Raw genomic sequence first — 26,084 nt, 5'->3', positions numbered from 1 at the left:
GAAAAGGAACACAAGTGCCTGACACCTTGGTTTTTGGACTTCTAAGTTCTGGAACCGTAAAACCATTGTGTTGTTTCAATCCACTAAATTTGTGGTAATTTGTAACAGCAGTAATAGAAAACCGAAACAGTGTATAAACTGACCTGTGGGCTTGGGAACACAGCCTGAGCCTTGACCCTAGGAAAACTACTTCTCTCTGGACCTCAGTTATTTGTCTGTAGTGGTAATGGGGCGATGATGATACCCAGCTCACAGGATTGCTATGGGAATCTCATTCGTTCATTCTGCAGGTATTTCTTGAGCTCCTTCAACATGTCGGGCACTGTTCCGTGTACTTGGCTACACTGGAGTGAAGCGGAGGAAGGTTAAACGTGGTGATGTGCGTCGTGCACTCAGACTTCCCTGGCACATAGTGTGGGTGGTGTGGTGGTGGTGACTCCAGCGGCCTGAGCTCCCCACTCCCTCCCAGTACCTCAGTTTGCTCACCACCAGAGTTCTTACATGGGTGCTGACCACTTGGTGGTATTATTCCACATACGTCTCCCCACCACTGCCTCGAGCTGGTATTTGGCTTTTTCTGAGGTCTCTAATGGGCCCGGCTGGAATGTCGACTCCGGGAGGGCAGGTGATCGTGTCTTGTTCACCCAAAGCTATTTCCCCAGGACCTAGAACAGTATTGGCAGTAAGACTCTTCCTTATACTGGTGGTTTTGCATCCTTGGTCGAGGCCGCTCCCTCTTGCTATGTGGGCTTTGACGAAGTCAGAGCAAATGCTTCTGGACTGGACCTGCCCAGCATGAGAGCTAGCTCATAGATCTTTTGTCTGAACGTAGCCAGACTGTGGTCTCTTCTTCTGGAAGATCACCTGTGGCCACAAGCAGGAAACAGACACCTCTTCAGGTTATCTACCGCCACCCCCAAACACACACCCATCCCTGTCGTGACTCCCATTTGCCGGGAGCAACCTTTCCCCACCCCAGCTCTCTCTCTCTCTCTCTCTCTCTCTCTCTCTCTCTCTGATAACTTAATTCAAGTGAACATTAATCTTGCACCTACTAGACCTGATCAGGCAAAGAGCAGGTCTTCTGGGAGGAGTTTCCAGATACCCTCGGGCCAAGAGGTGCTTCTTCAAAAGAACAAAAATCCAGGGGAACCAAGGCCATGAGCTCATCTGAGCATTTCTCCCCCGCTGGCCCGTGTGGCCTCCCACAGACTTGCTGACCCGGCTTCTCCGGTGATTTGTGTCTTCAAGGGTGCCGCTTGAGAGAGGTCAGCTTCTGTGCAAAGCCAGCCCCAGCACAGTGAGGGTGGGGAGGCCACAGAACCCAAAGCCGCTAGACTGCTTCATTTTGAGGTTTTGTTTCATTTTGGTTTTTGGTTTGGTTTGGAGTGACGTTTCAAAATAACGTTTGTAAAAGTAATATGTGTTCCTTGTTGAGACTCGAGCAAAGAAAGAAAAGCAAAAATGAAATAAAATCACCTTGAATTTCTCTACCCAGTTAAACTCTGTCAGCGTTTTGCTAATGGAAAGTGCTGAGTCTTGATCTCAGGGTTGAGTTTGAGCCCCAGCCCCACCTAGGGTGTAGAGATTATTTTTTAAACCTTGAAAAAAAATAGAGGGCACCTGGGTGGTTCAGTCAGTTAAGCGTCCAACTTCGGCTCAGGGAATGATCTCCTGTCTCTTTCTGGCTTCTGTGCCGACAGCTTGGAGCCCGGAGCCTGCTTGGCATTCTGTGACTCCCTCTCTGCCCCTCCCCCACTCGCACTCTGTCTCTCCCTCTCTCTCTCAAAAATAAATATTAAAAACATTTTTTAAATTAAAAAATCCTAAAAAATAAATTTGAAATGTAATGTAATGCATGCCGGTTGTAATTTTTTTTCAAATGTTATATCATATGTATAAAGTTGGAGGGAAGTTCTCTTCCTCACCATCGTCGTCCTTTACAACTGAATCCCCACAGCTCAGGCAGGAGCTCTTTACCCTGTAAAGAGTGACCTTCCAGATCTTTTCCTATGCAGATGTGTGTAAATGCCCCACTCTGTTCCTGGGGTTTGCTTTGCACAAGGCAAGGGGAGAAATGCACCACCCAAAAGACCCAAGTGTAGTCATTTTGTGTGAGTCTTCCTATAGCTACACTTGGGCTATGCCATGGTTCTGTGATGCACTTCATTTTTTATGCCCAGGAGGCCGGGGACCTTCTGAGCCACCGAAGTGCGCCACGGAGGACTTTCAAGCTACTGCTTTAAAGCATCTCACTGTGGTTCCCGAAAGTTGGGAGACAGTATTTTATAGGGCAAATAAACTACTGTATATGATACTACAATGGTGGGTACATGTCATTATACATTTGTGCAGATTCATGGAATGTACAACACCCAGAGCGAACCCTAATGTTGACAATGGACTTGGGTGATAATGATGTGTCAGTGTAAGTTCACCACTTGTAACAAATGTACCGCTCTGGTGGGGGACATTGATGACAGGGAGGCCGTGCCTGTGTGGGGACAGGCGAGATATGGGAAATCTCGGACCTTCCGCTCAGTTCTGCTGTGAACCTAAAATCGCTCCATAACCACTGCGGTCGCAGGCTCCTACGGACGGGAGATCTGAGCCTTTAACACTTGAGAACATTTCCCTTCTGTGGCATATGGGGCTAGGGTGGTTCTCCATCCTCTCTGAGCCTCTGTGAGGGTTCTACCCATCTCCTGGAAGGTGAGAACAGCCATGTATCCGCGACGGGGCTAGTGCACGCAAGAGCTGGGCTACTGCTCCTGGTGACCTTTCTTCTGCTGCCACACCCCGAAGCACCACCATGGTGAGATGGAGACTCCATGAGCACTTTGTGGGGTGGGGGTGGGGGGGTTAACACCTCTAATGTGATGTGATTCACATGCCGTACAATATCCCCATTTATTTATTTGCTTATTTTAAAGAGAGAATACCTGAGCAGAGGGAAGGAGAGAGAGAGAGAGAAAGAGAGAGAGAAAGGGAGAATCTTAAGCAGGCTCCATGCTCAGCGTGGACCCTGATGTGAGGCTCAATCCCACCACCCTGGGATCATGACCTGAGCTGAAATCAAGAGTCAAATGCTCAATCCAGTGAGCCACCCAGGCACCGCTATACCCATTTAAAGTGTATAATTCAGGTTTTGTTTTTGTTTCAGTATATTCAAAGTTTGCAACCATCACCATGATTATTAATTTTAGAACATTTTCATAGCCCCCCAAAAGAAACCCCACACCCTTTTGTAGTCACTGCCCATTCTCCCCAAACTCCCCTCCCAGCCCCAGGCAACCAATAATCTACCTTCTGTCACTTTGAATTTCCCCAATCTGGACATTTTATATCAATAAATTTATATAGTAAATTGCCTTTTGTGACTAGCTCCTTTCGCTTAGCATAATGGTTTTTCCTTAAAGATTTAATTTTTAAGTAATCGCTACACCCAATGTCGGGCTCGAACCCACAACCGCAAGAATAAGAGTCGCACGTTCCACCGACTGAGCCATCCGGGCGCCTCTTAGCATAATTTTTTTAAGGTTCATCCACGTTGTAGCATGTGTCAGTGCTTCATTCATATTTACTGCCAAATAATATTTCGTTGTATGGATATACCACATTTTAATTACCTGTTCATCAGCTGATGGATAGTCGGGTTTCACATTTTGGCTATTATGACTAATACTGTTCTGAACATTCATGTATCAGTTTTTGTGTAGGCATATGTTTTTATTTCTCTTGGGAATGGAATTGCTGGGTTGTATGGTAACCCAATGTTTAATTTTTTGAAGCAAATGTTTTCAAAGTGGTTAAACCCAAAGGGTTTTCTTTGAGTGGTAAAAGCTCTCTATATATTCTAGCTACGAATCCCTTATGAGATACAGGATTCGTCAATATTTTCTCCCATTATCTGAAATGTCTTCTCACTGTCTTTTTTTTTTTTTTTTAAAGTATTGTTGAGTCACAACCACACAGTATTACATTAGCTTCAGGTGTGTCTTTTCACTTTCTTGATGGTATCTTTTGCATCTTGTGGGTTATTGAGTCCCTTACTCTGGACTCCTCTGGTGGGAAAGGGGGAAAAAAACCAACTCCCTGTCGGTGAGAAGAGGGATTTTTCCAATAGAGGCGGGGATTTTGTCCCTCAGAGCTTGAAGAGGAGATGGCTGCCTGTGTGACAGAAAGAGGGGCAGGCTTTAGGACAGGGGAGCAAGCTTTGGAACTGGAGTGGGCCAATGAAGAGTGCCCTGGGAAGGGTTTATTCTTCCTCTTGGATACTGTAACATTGCTAGTATGGTTTAATGTTTTCCGTCCTATATTTAATTCTTGTTACCCCAAACTTTTCAGTAAAGTCTGAACAACTTTGTGTGATGGTCATAGGAGGCGATCAAGGACCGAGTAAAAAGCAAGAATGGTTCTGACCCACATCTCCTTGCTGAGGCCACCCAGGCACTGTCTTCCTAAAGCTACTGGAAGCGATGCCTGCTTTTCCTTCAGAGCCCGGCTCAAATGCCATTTCTTCAGAGAAGCCTTTCTGAGCAGGTTTGCCTTATAATCTCTCCTTGTTGCCCATACCTCTCGCTCCTGGCACACCTGGAGGTTTATAATGGTATGATGGAATAATGACTATGAGAGAAATTGCCGTTCTCCCATTTCTTACCCCATTAGTTCTCCGAAGGCAGGCCTTTCCCCCAACTCCTAGCACAATACTTGGCCCACAATAGGGGCTTAATAAATTTTTGCCATGAGAATGAATGTCCAGAAACCCTAGGCTTAAATCCTATTAGCTTAACAACTCTCTGGAAAAAAGATTCTCGTTTTTATGCTTGCTAGAAAAGATGCAGATAAGTATCTCATTGGCCTGACTTGGGTCACATGCTCATCCCAGAACCAATCAGTGTGGCTAAAAGGATGGAATGTGCTGATTGGCCAGGTCTTCTCGTGCGTTCACACTTGGCCCCACGTCAGTGGGAAGGGCCATCCTCACAAACTGAGAATAGGGTGAGCTGGTTTCCTGAGGACAAATCAAGATCCTCCTGCAAAGAAGGGGACTTCTGGATAGACAAAACTTACAGAGGCTCAGAGGAGTTAAATAACTTGCCCAACACCACTCAGAGCTTTAAGTAGTTAAGTAATGCAGTCTTGGTGGGGTTTTTTTTGTTGTTGTTTTTTGTCTGGTTTTGGACTTGGACAGAGTAGCTCAGACTCTGTTCCTGCCCAGCGTTCCCACCGTCAGAATTTCAGGTGCAATTTTGTCTTGCCAAAAGCCAGTTTTCCCAAAACATCAAACCAAAATATCTACTGGTTCTGGTATTTTCCAAAACTTGTAGTACAGAGGCCAGAGGCTACAACACTCAGTGATAGGTTTCAAGACCATTTCATTTTATTCATTCCCCCCCCCCACTACCTTATGAGATGCTGCCATATGTCATCCCCCTTCCTCAAGCCACATAAACTTGAACCTGCTCCCTACAGAGGCCATGGCACCTGGTAAGCTGAAGGCCTTTGCTCTCTCAGGGGAATCTGAATTTTCAGGGACCTCAAAAACTGAAGAGTCAAGGCTTAGGGACAGGACACTTGAGGGGCCAGTGTATACTGATGCCTGGGTCAAATCCTGGGTCTGCCATTGACTGTGTAACCTTGGGAAAGTCCTTTAACCTGTCTCAGTCTGTGTATGAAGTGGGGACAATAAGAGCATTGGGATGGTAATCAAAGAGCTAATCCTGTAAAGCAGTTACCTACCACAGTCACTTGCACAAAGTGAGTGTCCTGTAAAAATATCAGCGCCTACTACATCCCCCCATATACCAAAGCAAGCGTTACATATGACAGGTGGCTCTTGACTACAAAAACATGTTCACAAGCTAGTGTCACCCAGGGAAAGGAGCAAGAGAAAGGAGTCACTCTTCCTTAGAAAAATGTGAATATACCTACATGTATACCCAGATATCGTCTGTCTCTGGTCTGCCTGCACCTGTGGTCTCTGTGTTTGCTGGGCCTCACCTGAGCAAAGACTCAGCATGCCCTCCAGCTCCTGTAATATAGATTCCCTTTGGCAAGAGGAGCCACCTTAGAAATCTCTTGGGCAGGGGTGCCTGGCTGACTCAGCTGGAGGAGTGCACCACTCTTGATCTTGGGGTGGTGAGTTTGAGCCCCATGTTGGTATTAGAGATTACTTAAATAAGTAAAACTTAAAAAAAAAATCTATGTAAGCCTCAGTTTTATGATCTGTGAAATAGAGCTAATGCAACCTACTCACAGGGTTGGTGTGAAACTGGAATGAGATAAATCACTCAATAAATATCACTTATTATTTTTATATCTGAAATTATATCTGAAATAAGAGCTGTGAAATTTCTAAAAGTTTATTAGAAAAGTATCTGGAAGGATATAGTATCAGCATGTTCACAGTAGTTATCACACGTTTTGTATCCTTTCTTCTTTATAGCTTTCCATATTTATCCATTCATTCCACAGGTGTTTATTAAACATTTACTATATGCCGAGCCCTGAGAGTTAGGAATACGGCAATTTACTGGAATGGCAAGGAACGTCTGCAGGGGATACTAATCAAATAATCGCACAAATAGCTGCAATTGTCGTAAGTGCCTACGTTTTAACAAAGAAGAAATCAGGGGAAAAAACAATTTCGGATAAAAATATTTTAAGGCTTCACATGGAGACTCAAACAATGAGATGGATTTCTAGTGATTTTGGAAAGGACTTCTCGAATTACCCACCGGGAGGGCGCCCCTTTCGCGGGTGGGTGCTAGGACCGCCCCCCACATTAGGTCCGGACGCCGTGTAGTCAGCAGGCGGGGAGGCTGGCATTCAGCGCGGGTTGTGCACTGGGGCCTGGAGACTTGCGTGGCGGCTGCAGGAGCTGTGACCGCCACCGGGGGGCGGGCACGTAAGTGCTGCGCGGTGCGCCCGCCGGGCCAGAGCCCCGCCCCTGCCCGCCGGCTGGTGCCCCAGCCCCGCTCCTGCCGGGATCCGACGTCCGTTTCCCTGCGCTGCAGCTGCCCCAGCTCCGCTGACTGTCGCCGGCGCTCCCGCCCCCGACACGCGTCCTCAGCGCCCCGGGATCGTTCCAGCGGCCCATCGCGCCCCGGGATCGTGCCGGCGGCCGCCGCGCCCCGAGATCTATCCAACCGCCCTGCGCAGCCCTCTCTGCCTCCCAGGAGCGCCTGCCGGTGCGCCCTGCTCGCCGCTCCCCGGGACTTTCGGGGGGCCCGCCCGCCCTGCACCCTGGAGCACCGGGCCGCGAGCCTCTGCCAACTCCTCTGGTTCTTCGCGGCCGTGGGCAGCGGCTGCGGTGCCTGTCCGCCCGAAGGAGGTAAGTGCGGGCCGCGTGTAGCCAGGCGGATGGGGGACCGGGATCCGGCGCTGCAGGCCTGGCGCGCCCCGGTGCACCGGCTCCCGGAGCGCGCTCGGTCCGAGCCTGGAAGTGGGGCGGAGGCGGCGCAGAGTGTGTGAAGCGCTTCTTCTGTGGGTTCAACTCTTTGGGACTCTGTGTTTGCTTCTGTAAAAGCGGGGAGTCATTCAGATTAACGGCAGTGTCTGTTGGGAAAACACTTGGCACGCCGTCGGCAGGGAGAGGCAGTTTGGGGGCCTCCGCCCCGGGCTCCTCAGAGCCCGTAGAGGGTGGGGGCGGTGCTGCCTTCCTGTCTCCTGCGGGGCTCCGAGCCGCATGCCCTACCCTGGCCCCTGAACAAGAGGCCTGAATTCCTGGAACCCCGAGGACAGCGTAGACGCGCCCTTGCTGTATTGTTGACTGCGGGAGGGAGTTTGGGTGTTGGCAGGCTCCGCCGACATGTGCGCCGAGGGCCGGGCATTGATAGGCGAGTGGAGGCGCGGGGGTGGAGGCCTCTTGGGTAAGTCCCGGCCTAGATCCGCCAGCACCCGGGCGGAGGACTGAGGGGAGCCAGCCCGGCTGCGCCCTTAGTGTGACAGATGGGCCGCATGGGAAGGGGCCGCTACATGTGCTGTGGGGACACTCTGGGAGCCTGACTTCTGGGCCCTTGGCCCGGGACGCTGCTTGCCTGGGGCCACAGTTTCAGCCAGGAAGTGGAGTGACATAGTCCAGCCCTATGATTTTATAGAGGAGGAAACCGAAGCCCAGGGTTGTCTAACAGCCAACTAATGCGCAAAAGGGACTAAGCGCGGACCCTTAGAGCAAGCAGGTGGGAGCCAGTTGTGCCCGCTGTGTGGAGGTGCGTGGAGGGGGGAGGTTACTGGGAGGCTTCCTGGAGGAGGTGATGTTTGAGCTGATTTGGAAAGGATGCCTGTGGAAGGAGGTAGGGTTTAGAGATAGCGTATGCACACATTCATTCCTTTGTTCATGTATTAACTCAACAAATACGATAAAGCTTCTAGACGATGTGGATTCAGGTGTGACACAGTTGGGATGGCCATCCTCCCTCCTTTGAGTTCCCTTCTCAAAGAGGGGTTTGCAGGGGTCAGGGGAGGCAGAAAGTCAGAGCCTAATGATCACTTAAAGTGGTTTCAGATTGTGTAGGATCGATTGTGTACATTCTGCGATGTACACTTTCTCTCTTTGGTGCTTTCGGTGAGGGCACACTGCTTTTTGGCTGACTGAGGATGTAGCCCTGAGTTTATTTTAAACCGTTTTTAGTGTATAATATGGCAGAGATGGCGATTAGTTCCCTCTTCCAGGGGTATCACCTGACTGAATTTCCCAGGCTCCCTTACAGTTTGGTGGGCTGTGTGACTGCATTTTGGCTGATGGGATGTGAGCAGAAATGGCGAGTGCCCCTCTTGAGCTTGAACCCCAAAAACCTCCTGCCCCCTCTGTCCACATTTACCAATGGAGTTGGAGGGCTCTGAGGGCCTAGGAGAGGGCAGAGCTACCAGACGGGAGGAGTCTGGGCCCCTGAATGACTGTGGAGCAGAGCCCCACCCCCCTTTCTGCCTCCCTTGGGGGTCCATGTCTGCTGAAGGGAATGGGGCTCCAGTAAGCTCTTTGGAAGGTCTGGGGCTGTGCGTGGGGTTTGTTGGCTGTGGCCTTTGCATCCGGGCGATCTGGCTCGGCTGTTTTCCTGGGGAAGGGCGTCTTTAAGGCCTTTTTTCTCACACTGGTCAGATTCCCCAAAGAAGTCTTGTCCAGTCTTTGGCAGGATTGACAGCCAGTTGCCGGGACACGGAGAACATTGTGGGAGAAAATGGAAGGTCAACGGCAGAAACTTGGATTTGTTCAAGCTCCTTCTCTAGGAATCACTCTTTCTGACCCAGTTCTTAAAGCTGAAGCAGAAAAAAAATTGATGGTTGGGACTATATCCAAAGTAATGGCGGCTGGCTGGACTGATTAAAAAATAAAAGTTTTGTGTTGGAGAGATCAGTTCTGCTGACCAAGAAGCTGCAGACTGTTCCCTTAGTAAACTGAGAATATTCTAGAAGAAGGTGATTATGGTGGCCACCACAGGATGAAAGCGTTTTTTGTTTTGTTTTTGAGAGAGAGAGAGAGGAGAGCATGTGAGTGGGGGAGAGGGACAGTGGGGGGGGGGGAGGAGAGAGAGAGAGAGAGAGAGAGAGAGAGAGAGAGAGAGAGAGAGAATCTTAAGCAGGCTCCATGCTCAGCATGGAGCCCGATGTGGGGCTTGATCCCACGACGCTGGGATCATGACCTGAGCCAGAATCAAGAGTCAGAAGCTCAACCAACTGAGCCACCCAGGTGCCCCTAAAGTGCCTTGGCTATTTGTATGTTGCTGGATTGAACCCTTGTAGACAAGACTGATGGGCACAAGCAGAAGGCTCTGAACAAAGGAAACAGCGAGTTACTCACATGCTGATGATAAAATGGGAGATGACGGTCTCTGGGTCCCCAAAACCCTAGGGCTGGGAACACCCGGAGGAGCATTTCAAACGGCTAGAAAGTCAGAGGGGTGGACAAGTGTTCAGATCTTCAGCTGTGACACTTTCTCGCCCTAGCAAGGACTCCACAGGTGGAGTCAGCTGAGGAGAATTTCTCTAGGCCATTGGTTCTGGAACTTAACTGCACATTATCAGAACCACCTGGTGAGCTTGTTTAAACACAGATTGCTGGGCCCACCTCCAGAGTTTACTTCAGTGGGACTGGAGTGAGGCCCGAGAATTGGAAAATACCATGTTCTGCTGCTGCTGCTGCTACTGGTGGTCCCATGACCACACTTTTAGAAGGACTGATGTAGCAAGTGATGGCGAGTAAAAGCCCTGGATTCAGCCCACACTGTCTTCACACCCAACTACCCCACTTTCTAGCCATGTGATTTTGGGGAAGTCACTTAACCTCTCTGTTCCTCAGTTTCCTTGTCTGTAGGATGAAGCTAATAGTGCCAACCTCCTGGGCTTCAGGGGAGGCTCCCTGGAGGAGGCGGCATCTAAACTGAGACCTGAAGGATGAGCAGAACAGTTGGCCAGGGGTTGGGTAGGGAGGGCAGGCCTGGCTGTGTGCCAGGCAGAGGGCACAGGGAACGGGGAACCTGTGTCCTCCAGGGAACTGAGAGGAACTATGGTGTAAGTGCTTTGTGAGTGACACCGAAATGCTGCAGATCTGTTCTGTGCTACGTGTCTCAGGGCAGGATTGCAGTTGAGGGAGAGTTGACCAGGTTGTGGAAAATGGGCTGCCTGGAAGCAGCGCCAGTTACTCCTGCCCACATTCCATTGGCCCGAATGCAGTCACATGGCCCCACCTAGATGCACAGGATGCTGGGAAATGTAGTCCGTGGTGGGGCAGGGGAGCACAAATCTGTGGTGGAGAGCTAGCTGTCTATGCCACAGCAGCTTTTTATGGCCCTTGGCCACCTCTCTTACCTCTCCTTCCCTGCTTACTCTGCTCCGCTTTGTAGGATGAGTGAATTTTACAGATGAGGAAGCTGCGGTTCAGAGAGGTTAAGTAATTTGCCTAATGTCACTCAGCTAGTAGTGGCAGAGACAGGACTTGAACCCAGGTCTATTTGTCCTCAAAGCCTGTTGGTCCAGATCGTAGTCCTGGGTGCTTTTTAAGGGCCTCCCTATGATCCAGGTTTTCCTAATCAGGATCTCAGCCATGTCTCAAGCCAACTAAGCCCCAGATGCCTTGTAATTATAATGGCATAGTCCCTCCACTCCATGCCTGCACTGCCCATGATCTCCATAGAACTTGCCATCTTTTCTCTAATTACTCATTCATGCAACATGCATTTACATAGAACCTGCTGTGTGCCAGGCATTGTGCTCTTGGCTCGGAGCTGGCGAGGAATAAGACACAGCCCTTTTTGTTCCAAACGTTCACATGGTTTGGCCACCGAGAGGCTATGTAAACACAGAGTTCCCCTGAGAAGTGAGACACGCTGGATCCCTGGTCTGACCCGCCAGGAGTACAGAGTGTCCCGGGTACATGAGAAGGGTGCCCAGCAAATGATTAAAAATTAAATTCAAGCTCTCTTGTGCATTTTGTAAACCGAAGCTATAATGACAATATTATGTGCTTTGTATTCTAAAATGTGTTTTTCTGATTTTTAAAACAATAAAATTGCCTTTGCTCCATGACAGTTTTATATGCACAAAGCACGGCGTATGTGCCGCAGGGATCTTTTTTATGAGCCTCAGCGGAGCAAGCGTTGACTTCTCTCCTTGGGTTCAGCCGCGGGGTGCTGTTCTCATCAGTGAGTAAGTTTATTTCTTCAGTTCAAAAGAAACACCAGGACCGGTATGCATGGATATCTGCTTTTAAAGAGGAGAGGAGGGGGAGTGGGTCAGGGGACGCTCCTTGAGCTTCCGCCAGAATCTTTCTAAAGTGGGGTTTCTCGGAACTATTAACATTCTGAGCTGAATACTTCTGGGTTGTGGGGCCTGTGCTGTGCACTGTAGAGTGTCTAGCAACATCCCTGGTGCACTCGGTACACTATTCACTACATACCAGGTATACTCGGAGAGTTGTGACAACCAAAAACGTCTCCAGACATTGCCAAAATGTCTCCTGAAGGGGCAAAAGTGCCCCAGTGTTTAGGGCCACTGTTCTAGGCTACATTTGTTTTCCATTGCTCCTACAGCAAATCACCACACGCTTAACACAAATTTCTTATGGTTCTGGAGGTCAGAAATTCAAAAGTCAAGGGGCACCTGGGTGGCTCACTCAGTTGGTTGAGTGTCTGACTTTGGTTCAGGGCGTGATCTCATGGTTTGTGAGTTTGAGCCCCGTGTCGGGCTCGCTGCTGTCAGCACAGAGCCTGCTTCAGATCCTCTGCTTCCCCCTCTGCCCCTCCCCTACTCACGCTCTCTCTCTCAAAAATAAAAATAAAACATTTTTAAAAAGTTCAAGGGGCACCTGGGTGGCTCAGTTGGTTAAGCGGTCAACTTCAGTTCAGGTCATGATCTCGCGGTTCATGAGTTCAAGCCGTGCTTCGGGCTCTGTGCTGACAGCTTGGAGCCTGGAGCCTGCTTTGGATTCTGTGTCTCCTTCTTTCTCTGCCCCTCCCCTGCTTGCTCTCTGTCTCTCTCTGTCTCTCTCTCTCAACAATAATAAACATCAAAAAAATTTTTTTCACGTTCAAAAGTCGAGGCACAGCAGGGCTAAGTTCCTTCTGGAGACTCTAGGAGAAATCTATTTCCCTGCCTTTTTCAGCTTCTAGGGACCGACTGCATTTCTTGGCTTGTGGTCCCGTTCTCCATGTTCAAAGCCAGCTGCATAGCATCTTCAAATCTTTCTCTAGGACCCCTGCTTCCATTATCATGTCTCTTTAGCTCTGACCCTCCTGCCTCCTTTTTATAAGGACCCTTGTGATTATATACAGTACATTGGATTTTCCAGGAGAATCTCTCCATCTCAAGATCACATCCCCAGGGTGACTTTTACCATGTAAGGGAGCATAGTCACAGATACTGGAGATTAGGATGTGGACATCTTCTGGAGGGCCAGTTTTCTGCCCACCACATAGAATGTTCAGCCTCTGGGTATAATGGAAGTGCTTCTGGAGAGCCTGGCAGGAGGGAAGTGACTTAGGGAGTGGGGCTTGGGGGGTGGTCACACTAACGGCCAATACTTTTGAGCTCCAGGTCTCTGTCAGGCATTACATGCCGGATCTCACTGACTCCTCAAACATATCCAGGGGTCGGTATTGTTGGTCCTCTGTTTCACAGATGAGGACACCACCTAGGGGAGACGTTCTAGAAGGAGTAAAAATTTGAGCTGGATTTTGAAGGGAACCAAGGGGTTTGGCAGCAGGTAGGAGAGGCGGTTCAGAAAGAGGGCCCGTGGGGTGCCAGGGGCAGGGAGGTGGGAGCTTGGTGTGAATGGTTCTTCAGGGCAGGGCAGGTGAGTGTAGACATCTGCAAATCAGTCCTTTTATCCTGACGTTCTCATATAAAGTCTCTCATTTTTCGGGGCGCCTGGGTGGCTTGGTCGGTTAAGCGTCCGACTTCGGCTCAGGTCATGATCTCACGGTCCGTGGGTTCGAGCCCCGCGTCGGGCTCTGTGCTGACAGCTCAGAGCCTGGAGCCTGTTTCAGATTCTGTGTCTCCCTCTCTCTGTGACCCTCCCCCGTTCATGCTCTGTCTCTCTCTGTCTCAAAAATAAATAAACATTAAAAAAAAAAATTTAAAGTCTCTCATTTTTCCACAATAGTTTAAATATTTTTTCATGAGCACCTACCATATGCTGGGGTTATAGACATTAATAAGACACCGACATGAGCTCTTCACCTCTGTTACTATCCCCACCCTCAGTAAATAAATAAAACCCAGCCCAGAAAGGTATTTGATTAGCACCATTGAGTCCTGCCAGGGCCAGGTGCTGTGGGGGACACAGACTCCAGGAAGGCTCAGCTTACCCTTAGGACAGCACTTTGGCTCCTAATGGGGAAGCTGGGATTCAAACCAGGCCCTGCAGCTGCAGAGCACAGCTTCTCAGCCCCTATTTTGGCTTTGATTTTTATTAAATTTTTCCACCAGATTTATCGAGATATAATTGACAAATAAAAATTGTACGTATTTAACGTGTCCAACATGATGGCTTGGTATACATATGTGTTGTGAAATGATTACCACAGTGAACCTAATTAACATCTTTATCAACTCACATAGTTACCTAAGTTTTTTATGTTTCTGTGAGAATAATTAAGATCTTTTCTCGGGGCACCTGGCTGGCTCAGTCTGAAGAGCATGGGACTCTTGATCTCCAGGTCTTGAGTTCAAGCCCCACTTTGGGTGTAGAGATACTTACATAAACTTTAGAAAAATCTATTCTCTCAGTGAATTTCCAGTATACAGTAGAGTATTACTAACTATAGTTGCAGAGCTGTACATTACATTCCCAGGACTTACTCATCTTGCACAACTGAAACTTTGTACCCTTTGACCAACATCTTCCTATTTCCTCCACCTCCCAGCCCTGGACAACTACCATCTGACTTTCTGTTTTTATGACTTTGGTGTCTTTGGGGGTGTTTTTGTTTTGTTTTGTTTTGTTTTTCGTGAGATCACAAAATGTTTGTCTTCCTATGTCTGGCATATTTCACTGAACATAATGTCCTCCAGGTTCATTCATGTTTTTGCAAATGGCAGGATTGCCTTCCTTTTTTTAAGACTGTATAACATTCCATTGTATATGTACGCCAGATTTTCTTTATCCATTCATCCATCTCTTAGGTGGTTTCCATACGTTGACTATTGTAAATAATGCTGCAGTGAACACGAGAGTGCAGATGTGTCTTCAAGATAGTTTTTCCTTTCTGGTTTGAAGGAAACTGAGGACTCCTGCTACAGCCCAAGATACCCTTGGAACAAGCTGGGGGTGCAGCCCAGGGCATCCTGCCCCTGCTCACCCCTCCTCCCCAAGGTACCCCATCGCAAGCAGGCTGTCACTTCTTTGCCCAGCAGTTCCTGTCATTGCCAGATAAGAGTCCATGTCGAGTACATAGCCTGGCACCTGGGACACCGGAAGCTGTCTACATGTGTTACTTATCTGTCTCATTTCAGTAAAAATTACGCATCTTCCATAGAAACGAAAGTATCTTCCTCTTTCTTATCACTCATTTGCAGCACAAAAGCCACATCTTTGCTTATCTCCCTTGGTGAGATGAACTCATGCTAACCTGTAAGAAACCCATAGCTCCTTCTGCTTGGTGGAATAAGACAGCATAATTGGCATGAGATCTAAAGGAACCAGGAGAGGACCTGCCAGTCTGGGAGTGGTGGAGTGTGGAAGGGAAGTGGGAAGTTAGAGGGAAGCTCAAGTCTCATTTATCACACCAGGAAATCAATATATAAGGACCCAAATAGGCAAAGTAAGAAATGGCAGAGAAACCATGTTATTTAGGGATGTGGCAGTATCTACCTGAAGTAACATCTAGAATAATTGGAAGTGGTTGCCTCTGGAGGTGGGAAGCAGGGCTGCCCTGTCCTCTTGCAAAGGTTGTAAACTAAAGTTGAGCAGTACCCACCTGTACGGTCATACACCATGGACTCAATAGGAAAATGCCGTTATTTTTAACCATGGGCTTTACTGAAACTTTTTTAATTATAAGAAATAATACACAGTGGCTCTAAGTGCTGGCTGGGTTTTGGACTCTTCATAATGCAGGTGAGAAAAACCTGTGTATAATCAGCTAAGTCATCCCCAGACCCCCTAAAAAAAAAAAAAAAAAAGTCATCCCCAGACCCCTGCTTTCTGCCAATCGTCACCTTTGTTCTCTGGTGGCCTCAGCCCGTGTCTGATTCACATCCTACACAAATGGATGCTCTTCTCTAGTCTCTCAGACTGAAACCCCAGGCTTACCTGGGATTGGGCCAGATTGGTTAGCTTGAGTCACATGCTCACCTGTGAGCCAATCACTGTGGCCAGGTGCCTGAATGCTGTGATTGGCTTAGACCTGGGTCATGTGACACACCCTGTTCCCTGGTGGTGCATCTCCAATCACAGAACATGGGAGCGGGGGGAGGGACAGATCCTGGAACAGAAACAGGTGTGTGACCCAAGGTGGCCCCCAAGTCACCCTGTTCGCCGCGGTGCAATTGACGACCCGGTGGGTTCTGCCGTGCTGGGCATGTGGCAGTGTGTGTGCGCTGGCCACATCACGTGGACAATATCGGCTCTGGGATGCTGACTCCTGGGAGTGGCCGGCAGTTCACTTCTACAGGTAGCGAGGCAGCCCTGGGCGGGGGGCGGGAAGGGAACCCCAAGGAAGACCAGAGGTCACTGTGGCCTGGCCCACAGGCCTTGACCTGGACATTGCAAACATTGTTTTCTGTCCCAGCCACTGCCAGAGGAACCTTTTATAGCGAGACGCAGTAAGAGCAGTGGTTCTCTGGCCAGAGTCTGAAATAGCCTGTTCCCCAAGGACCCCTGAAGAAGCTTGGCTTGGCTGCTAACCAGGTATCCAGGTTACCAGCGTGGCTGGGACCCAAGGTTCAGCCCCCTTTATTTAGGATAATAAAAATGATGATGATGATAATAGTTCTGTGTCTTAGTGCTTGCTCTGTGCGAGTGCTGTGAGGTTAACGGTGAGAATACTGCCTCCCGCATTATCGCAAGGAAGCTAAGGCTTGAGAGGTAATGTTACACAGCTAGTAAGAGGCAGAGTGGGGGCTTGAAGTTGGGTCTGACTCAGAATTCCACCAACTACCTCTCTATACAAATATTTTCCCAGGGTGTGTCAGGGACTCGGAGGGGAAGATGTGGGTTCCAGAGCAAGGGCAAAGGAAACCTTCCAGAGAATCCTGATGTCTTAGCTGGGGTGCTGCTCTTGGTCTCAGCCTCTTTGCCAACAGGAGCAGGCCCCTGTGGGCCAAGGGAAGTCCAAGTCAGATGGAGATTCCTGGGAGGCCGGGGCTCTGGCTGGTGTTGGAACAGGCATCGTGGGGCTGAGTTATGGGCCATTGAGGGCTCCTTGCCTGCCTAGGGGAATCCGGCAGCCTCCAGGGCCCAGTCTTCCTGGACGAATGTGGGAGTAGTTGCCAAGTCTGGACTCTGGACTAAGGCCTTGGTTTTCCCAGGCTGATCCTATCCAGGCCTTGACTTGTCGTAAGAGATGTGATGTGACTTTTTGGGGGAGAGATGGGGTCACTGGACTAGATAGAATTAGCAAGTAGTGTGGGGGTGGATTATAGTAGATATTTTAAGTGGAGATAGTCAAGTCTGAAGATTGTGAGTCCAGGGCTGTTATACTGGCCCATGATGGAAGATAATGCTGCCCCAGGCTCCCTCTGTCTCATGGATCTGCCATTCACAGCATATGGTTTCTTCTTCTTGGTTAAATATAGCTGCTTGAGTTCCAGCCATCACACCTCCATTCCAGCCAGCAGGAAGGAGGAAGAGTCCAGAAGGGCACACTCCCTGCCTTTAAAAACTCTTCCCTAAAGTTGAAAACAACCCTTCTGTTTATATGCGCTTGGCCAGAACTTGGACACATGGTCACACCTAATTGCAAAGGAATCTGGGAAGGAATCTGGGAAGGAAACTGCAAAGGAATCATGGTCACACCTAACTGCAAAGGACCTTATTTTGAGTGGCCATGTGTTTAGCCAGAAAACCAGTGGTTGTTATTAAGAAGGAGAGAACAGCTGTTGGGGGACAGTTCGCAGGCACTGTCACAGCTGCCTTAAGAACAAATTTATGACAACGGAAAAACCATAAAACATCCTCGCTCAGTTCTGGAATACGCATCACGTGCCTGCTGAGTGCAAGGCGCTGTGCCAGGCAGGGTCGCAGCTGCTTGTCTGCAGCTCCTTTTCTTTCCCAGGGTCAAGGAGAATGTCGGGTCTGTGGCTCTGGTCATAATTACCCTGTGAACTGGCTCTGGAACGTCAGACCACTTCCCCTCCCTCAGCTCCCCTCACAAATGGGGACGTCAGCGAGCTAAATTAGTTTAGTCCAGGTCATCAGCAGCACAGCTGGGATTGGTACCTGCGAGCAGGCTCTTAGCCCCTGGACTACACTGCCTGGAAGCCTGTGGGCTGAAGCTGAGGTTCTGGCCCCTCCCCAGCACCGTCCCAACCCCCAGAGGCCAGTGACCGGGCTGGGTCCCCTGGCAGCCCCAGACACCACGCTGCCTTGGTCAGCAGAGGTTCTGGCCAAGGCTGACGGGGGCAGAGCAGGCGCTGGGGCTGGGAGCGGCCAAGAGTGGGAGGAGTGGGCCCAGGGCCCAGGGCAGGTTTTGGTAACCAGCAGGGTCAGGTGGTTCAGGCATTGGCTCCTGACTGTGACTCTGTCCTGCCCACAGGGTAAGAAACAACTCTGCAGTTGATACCTGGGGTGGCCGATTTTCAAGAAATCCCTGTGGGTGGTGCCTTAAGGGAAAAGAATGAAAAGGAAGTAAAGCAAAACAAAAATGAGTGGAGTAGAAAATAGCAGAGCACGTTGTACAAAGTGAGGCTAAGTACAGCTTCCTCACATTTTAATTTGCATTTTGTGTGTACCAAGTTAGGATAGAAATATATTTCTTGCTATGATAGCTGTTAAGAAAGTGCCAGAGCCTCAGATCTAGGAGGCTGCCTGCAGATGGAAGGAGCCATTAGATTGATCTAAAAAAGTATTACCTTGATCTAAAAAAATTTTTAAAGTGTTTTCGTTTATTTATTATTTTATATTGAAAGCAACTCAGCTTGTGAGAAGTTAACACAGTGTAGAAGTGTACAAAGTTCTTTTTTTTTTTTTACAGATTTATTTTGAGAGTGTTTGTGTGTGTGCACAAGTGAGGGAGGGGTGAGAGAGAGAGAGAGAGAGAGAGAGAGAGAGAGATTGGTTGAGGGAGAATCCCAACCAAGCAGGCTCCACACTCAGTGTAGAGCCCATTGTAGGGCTCAATCCCACAACCCTGGGATCATGACCTGAGTCAAAATCAAGAGTCAACCACTAAACTGACAGAACCACCCAGGCACCTCTGTACAAAGTTCTTCAAAGTTCCTACCACCCCCACCTTCCAGCTTCCATTATCACTGCCATCCCTGTGTTGGTAGAGCTCCTAGGGGTCCTTGAGGGAAGTCTCAACCCATCTACAAATGTCCTTTTTCTTTTCACCATAATAGACCTGATATTCTTCAACTTGCTTTTTATTTAAAAAAAAATTTTTTTTTTAATGTTTATTTATTTTTGAGACAGAGAGAGACACAGCATGAGCAGGGAAGGGGCAGAGAGAGAGAGAGACACAGAATGTGAAGCAGGCTCCAGGCTCTGAGCTGTCAGCACAGACCCTGACGCGGGGCTCGAACTCACGAACTGTGAGATTGTGACCTGATCTGAAGTCGGACGCCCAACCGACTGAGCCACCCAGGCGCCCCTCAACTTGCTTTTTAAATGTGACAGTTTTGTGGGGTGCCTGGCTGGCTCAGTCAGTAGAGCATGTGACTCTTGATCTTGGGGTTGTGAGTTGGAACCCCACATTGGGTGTAAAGATTACTTGAAAGTAAAATCTTAAAAAACATAAGTGTCACAGTTTTTTCTGACTTTTTTTTAACCTTAGCTTTATTAAAATATAATTCTCAAACCTTATAATCTATCCATGTAAAGTACAATTCAACGGTTTTTAATATATTGGCAGTCATGCAATCAAGACACAGTTTTAGAACATTTTCACCAACTCCAAAGAAACACGTTAGCAATTGTTCCCCATTTCCCGCCCCCGCAACTCTCCCCTCCCCCATCCATAGGCAATCACTCAGTACTTTCCATCTGTATAGATTTGCCTTCTCTGGGTATTTCGTGTAAGTGGATTCATTCAATACATGGTCTTTTGTGGTTAGATTCTCTCACTTAGCATAATGCTTTTAAGGTTCACCCTGTGTCAGTCCTTCCTTTTTGTGACTATTATAGCATTCCATTGTATGGATACGCCACATTTTGTTTATCCATTCATTAGCTGATGGGCATTTGGGTTTGTTTCCCCATTTGGCTATTAGAGATAACACTTCTATGAACATATGTGTACAAGTTTTTATGTGAATGTTTTCATTTCCCTTGGACGTGTACTCAGAAGTGGAATTGCTGGATCATATGGTAATTCTGTGGTTAACTTTTTGAGGAACTGTCAGACTATTTTCCAAAGTGGTTGCACCATTTTACATTCCTACCAACAGCGTATGAGAGTTTCAATTTCTCCGTACCCTTGCCAACATTTGTTATTTATTGGGTTTTAAAAAATTGATCCCTCCTAGTGGGTGGCTTTGACTTGCATTTCCCTAATGGCTAATGATGTTGAGCATCTTTCACGGGCTTATTGGTCACGAGTATATCTTGTTTAGAGTAATGTCTGTTAAAATTCATTCAAGCCCTTTGCCCATTTTTTATTTGGGTTATTTGTTATTTTATTGTTCAGTTGTGTAATATTTATTTTGAGAGAAAGAGAATGTGGGAGAAGAGCAGAGAGAGATGGAGAGAGAACCCCAAGCAGGCTCCATACTCTCAGGGCAGAGCCCGACGCGTGGCTCGATCTCACAAACTGTGAGATCATAACCTGAGCCAAAATCAAGAGTTGGACACTCAACTGACTGAGCCACCCAGGCGTCCCACAAATGTTTTGTATTGATGGTGCCTAATTTATCTGTTCTTTTGTTGCTCGTGCTGTTGGTGTCATATCTAAGAAGGCTTTGCCTAACCCACATCACAAGATTTTCTCCCATATTGTTTTCTAAGGGTTAAGTAATGTCTTAGCTTTTATATTTAAGTCTTTGATCTATTTTTAGTTATTTCCTATGATGGGTGTAAGGAAGGGGGTCAATTTCATTCTTTTGCCACATATATTCACATGTCCCAGCGCCGTTTGTTGAAAAGATTATTCTTTCTGCATTGAATGGTCTTGGCTCCCTTGTCAAAATCAATGGTTCTAAATGTGAGCGCTCATTTCCGGACTCTCAAATCTATTCCATTGATCTGTGTCTATCCTTACACCAATACCAACTGTCTTGATTACCGCAGCTACTGTAGCAAGTTTTGAACTCAGGAAGTGTGACTCCTTCAACTTTGTTCCTCTTTTCTCAAGACTGTTTTGGCTATTTTGGGACCCTTGAATTTCCATGTGAACTTTAGGACCCATTTGTTAATTTCTTCAAAGAAGCCACTAGGATTTTGATTGTGATCGGATTGAGTCTATAGATCAATTTGGGGAGTATGGGCATCTTAGCAATATTAAATCATCCTCTGATCTGTGAACACAGAATATCTTCCCATTTTTTTAGGTCTTTAATTTCTTTCAACATTTTGTGTTTCTCAGTGTATGAGTCATGTACTTCTTTTATTAAATTTATTCCCAAGTATTCTTTTTGAAGTCCTTAATAGGTGAGCTTGTTTTCTTAATTTCATTTTTGGATTTTTCATTCCTAATGTGTAGAAATACTATTGATTTTTTTTTCAACGTTTTTTATTTATTTTTGGGACAGAGAGAGACAGAGCATGAACGGGGGAGGGGCAGAGAGAGAGGGAGACACAGAATCGGAAACAGGCTCCAGGCTCCGAGCCATCAGCCCAGAGCCCGACGCGGGGCTCGAACTCACGGACCGCGAGATCGTGACCTGGCTGAAGTCGGACGCTTAACCGACTGCGCCACCCAGGCGCCCCAATAGTATTGATTTTTGTATCCTACAATCTTGCTGAACTTTTTTTTTTTTTTTATTGTTTTTGCATGTCTGCATGTATCTAGAGTTTCCCCTTTCTTCTAACAGTCACACAGCAGTTCATGGTATAGAAAACTCTAATTAATTTGACATGCTTCCACTGGTGGACATTGTGGGCTGTTACCATTTTTTTGCTGTTACTGATTATGCTAAAGAGAACATTGTTTAGGGCACACAACCATTCTGGGGGCGTGTATTGAGTGCCCACTCTCTGCCAGGTACTCTTTGAGGCACTGGGGATACAGACAGTAAAAAAGTAAAGGAGGTTTCAGCTTGGGAATATCTCTGTGATGAGAATAAAGCAGATGTGCTAAGGAGTAACTGGATATGTATATGAGAGGAGTTCTTTGAATTGAGGGGCTGGAGAATATTTCTCTAGAGAGGCGACTGTTGAGCTAGGATCCAACTGATGAGAAAGAACCCACTGTTGGAAGGTTGGGAAGATTGTTCCAGGCACAGGGAATAGCAAGTACAAAGGCCCTGGGGTAGAAATGGGCTCCCCGTGTTCACCAAACAGAAAGCAAGCCAGTGGTCCTTGGAGAGCTGCCAAGGCCAGAGGATAAGTGGGCAGGGGCCAGACTAAGGCTGGCCTTGTAGCCTTAAAAGCCGTTTATGTTTTTTTTCAATTTTTAAAAAATGTTTGTTTGTTTGTTTGTTTGTTTGTTTAGAGAGGGAGAGACAGAGCGTGAGCAGGGGAGGGGCAGAGAGAGAGGGAGACACAGAATCCGAAGCAGGCTCAGGCTCTGACCTGTCAGCACAGAGCCCGACGCAGGGCTCGAACTCACAAACCATGAGATCATGACCTGAGCCATAGTCAGACGTTCAGCTGACTGAGCCACCCAGGCGCCCCAGCCATTTACATTTTATTAATAATGGGGAGAGAAGCTCCCGGAGGGTGTTAAGCAGAGGAATGATTTAATCTACTTTATGTTCTAAAACGATTGCTCTAGTTGCTTAAGAAGCATTTATTTTCCCTGCCTTATTTCAAACACAGAGTTCTTCGAAGTGGAATTACTGGGTCGACGGGTTTGTACATTAAAAATGTTCTTAGATGCCGCCTGCCAGGTGCCTCCCCAAAAGATAGCTGTAGTTTTCACTCGGAGGGTGCCAGCTCTTTGTCACCAGGGGCATTCGCAGTAAGGTGCACAGCGAGTTCTGACTCCCTGGACCCCGGCACCCATTGTCTTGCTTCCCTTTGCAGGACCCACACTGCTGCACTTACACTATAACTCTGGCTGTACCGCCCACCCCTTGGGTAACACGGGCATCCCAGGAAGATGGCAGATGAAGACCTCATTTTTCGCCTGGAAGGTGTTGATGGCGGCCAGACCCCCCGGGCTGGTCACGACGGTGATTCCGAGGCAGACAGCGACGATGAGGAAAGTTACTTCATCTGCCCCATCACTGATGACCCTAGGTCACACCAGAATGTCAATTCCAAAGTTAATAACTACTACAGCAACCTAACGAAGAGCGAGCAGTATGGCTCCAGTGGGTCCCCTGCAAGCTCCTTCCACTTTAAGGTGAGTGGACCGCCCACTCCACCCCGGCCCACCTGCCGCACGGGATGGGGAAGTGGGGTCACTGATTGGGGTCGTCTCTGTGTTTCCATCCCCTGGGCAGCACTCTGAGCCCTGGAGATTGGCAGATATGGCTGTTAAGCTGGGAGGTTTTTGTTGGCTTAAAACAAGTCTCATTACTTTAGAGGTGTTTTTCTAAAAAAAAAAACAAAAACAAAAACTTTTTTTTTTAATGTTTCTTTATTTTTGAGAGAGAGAGAGACAGAATATGAGTGGGGGAGGGGCAGAAAGAGAGGGAGACACAGAATCCGAAGCAGGCTCCAGTCTCTGAGCCGTCAGCACAGAGCCTGACACGGGGCTCAAACTCACGAACCATGAGATCATGACCTGAGCTAAAGTCGGACGCTCAACCGACTGAGCCACCCAGGTGCCCCTAGAGAGGTGTTTTTCAAATAGCTGCTTCGGACCCACTGCTGGGTCATGAAAACCTTGACCAACTTTTAAAAAATTGCAACAGAACAGAATAGACCAGGACATCCTGGAGACCAGTGCAAATTGTAAAGATCTTATTTTTTGGTACCTATGCTCACACACGTTCACATGTGTAGAAGTGGTGACCCAGTTGGTTGTTGTCGGCCAGGCTCTAATCATGTAAATATTTGCATTTCATCCCTGATGTGTGTGTATGTGGGTCCAGGGACCTGATGTAAAATGTAGTTCTTCATGTTGGTTGTAGTAAAAAAATGCCACTCCCTTAATATAACACTGTATGTTAACTATACTGGAATTAAAATAAAGCTCTTAATAAAAAATTTTGTAAAAAACCATGCTTGGGGTTAGGCAACCTTCTGGATTGAGGAAAAGCATACTTACTTTGTTCAGGATTTGTCTTCATGCCAGGGCAAAGCTGGTCTAAAGGGGTAGGGGAAAGATGAACATCATCGGGCTTTTGTATAATAACTGGTGGTGAAAAAAATTTCATTTTATTAGTTAGTAATCTCTATGCCCAATGTGGGGCTCAAACTCATGACCCAGAGGGGTGCCTGGATGGCTCAGTCGGTATAACGTCCCACTTCGGCTGAGGTCATGATCTCGTGGTTTGTGGGTTTGAGCCCCATATCAGTCTCTGTGCCGACAGCTTGGAGCCTGGAGCCTGCTTCAGATTCTGTGTCTCCCTCTCTCTCTGCCCCTCCCCTGCTCGGGCTCTGTCTCTCTCTGTCTTTCAGAAACGAATAAACGTTAAAAAAAAATTTCAAACTCATGACCCCGCGATCAAGAGTCACATGCTCTCCCAGCTGAGCCAGTCAGGCGCCCCCCCAAAATTTTAAATGCAATAATGTTATCCTGATTTAATTTAATGTCCACCAACAGAAGGTATCTGTTAGTACCATAAGCAAAATGCAAATTACCACTTTGGGATTTAGAATTGGAGTCATTCTTCTGTAACTTCAAAATTAATCTGTTTTTAGAAAATTAATGATTCTAGGGGTTCCTGGGTGGCTCAGTCAGCTGAATAAACTGACTCTTGATTTTGGCTCATGTCATGATCCCAGGGTCATGGGATTGAGCCCCGCCTCAGGCTCTGTACTGAGCATGGAGCCTGCTTAAGATTCTCTCTCTCCCTCTGCCCCTCTCCCCCTGCTCATGCTCTCTTAAAAAAAAAAAAATAATAATAATTCTAGTTCTTGGACAGTTGGATTTTTTTTTCCTATCGGGGCCAGAGTTCTGGCTTAAGCCTCTGTGGGACAGGCAGCTCCAGAAATAGCCCTGTGGGTCTCCTCTGAGGTTGGGGGCCCCCGAGGGGTCGGACTGAGGCTTGCCCTGCTTTTCCCATACTGAGCCAGCCTCTGAAACTCACACCCAGCCCCATGGAGGGCAGCACAGGGAGGGCAGGAGAGCAGTCTGGCACTCCTGTCTGTTCACTGTGGGTCACGGAGGCTTGAGGAAACACAGATCCCTGAGGAATCCTGTACCACATGTGAGGGAATCTGGGAACCAGCGGGGGCTGCAGGGCTCAGGGCTTGTGAATCAGAAACCAGCTCATGCCAGCTGAAGGGAGGAAGGGTATCCATTATAACAGTCCAGGAGTATTTCTGGGGACCCAGGGAGAGAAGTAATATCTGGTCTCTCAGGGCACAGGTCTAGGAACCAGGAGATAGCATGACTGTCTCTCCCTGTCTCTCTTTCCCTATCCTTTATTCTTCTCTGCCTCATTCTAGACAGTGGGAAGATAGACCCCTATGGCCCCAGTGTCCCCTCATTACAGATGGAGCCATGTGCAAAGACAGACTTGACCTTCTCCGTCCCAATTGCAAGGGGCAAATATCTGTTTGGCCCAGCCTGGGTCAGGCATTCTCTCTCTCTGACTCAGTCATTTCTGTCCAGTGCATGGGATTGAGGGGTGGGGAGGGTGTCGCACAAGAGGGGACTGCCTCAGGGAAGGAGGATCCTGGTGGCTTCCTTGGGGGACAGACCTGGCAGCTGACCCCATGAGCCCAGTTGAGGCTTTTGGGAAGACACTGAGAGGGCCCAGGAACTGAAAGGCCTCAGACACAGACGGCCAGTCCCTGACCACAAAATGTAGTATGGTAAAGCCTTTATAAAGGAAGCGCAGACGGGAGGTTTGTCTGTCTGTCCGTGGCTTTAGGATGTGAGCCTCATGAGGGCAGGGCACTGTGGCGTTTATCACTCATCCCCAGTACCTGGGGCCACGCTCTGCACACAGTAAGTACTTGCTTCAGAATTGGGCAGGGGGGACGGGTGGGAGACTACTCAACTGACTTCACTGTGGGTGCCCTCTTGATAAAGGACAGTATTTATGTAAAACATCAACCCCTGTGGGCCACTTGACAATAGTCCTTAAAATAAAAAATATACCTCAGATGGCAATTCGATCTCTGGAGACTCTTCCTCAGCCAAAGTGTTCCCACTGGGGTACTGTTGGCATTGGGGGAAGGACAATTCTTTGTTGGGTGGGACTGTCCA

The 26,084-nt window shown here is 48.0% G+C and overlaps 1 protein-coding gene across 1 annotated transcript in view; it reads left to right on the top strand.

The window, feature by feature from the left end:
- Positions 1–6,955: 6,955 nt before the first annotated feature.
- EEF2K (eukaryotic elongation factor 2 kinase) overlaps positions 6,956–26,084 on the top strand; it is a 64,674-nt gene continuing 45,545 nt past the window's right edge. Inside the window, exons 1-2 of the mRNA XM_058711970.1 lie at positions 6,956–7,336; positions 22,781–23,102. Of these exons, the coding sequence (XP_058567953.1) occupies positions 22,857–23,102 (246 nt within the window). The 5' untranslated portion in view covers positions 6,956–7,336; positions 22,781–22,856. The remainder of the gene's footprint in view (positions 7,337–22,780; positions 23,103–26,084) is intronic.

The sequence above is a fragment of the Neofelis nebulosa genome, chromosome 18 (assembly GCF_028018385.1).
Source record: "Neofelis nebulosa isolate mNeoNeb1 chromosome 18, mNeoNeb1.pri, whole genome shotgun sequence".
NCBI classification, from domain to species: Eukaryota; Metazoa; Chordata; class Mammalia; order Carnivora; family Felidae; genus Neofelis; species Neofelis nebulosa.
Note: the sequence above shows the minus strand (reverse complement) of the source record. Positions and strands in the feature narration are given on the sequence as shown.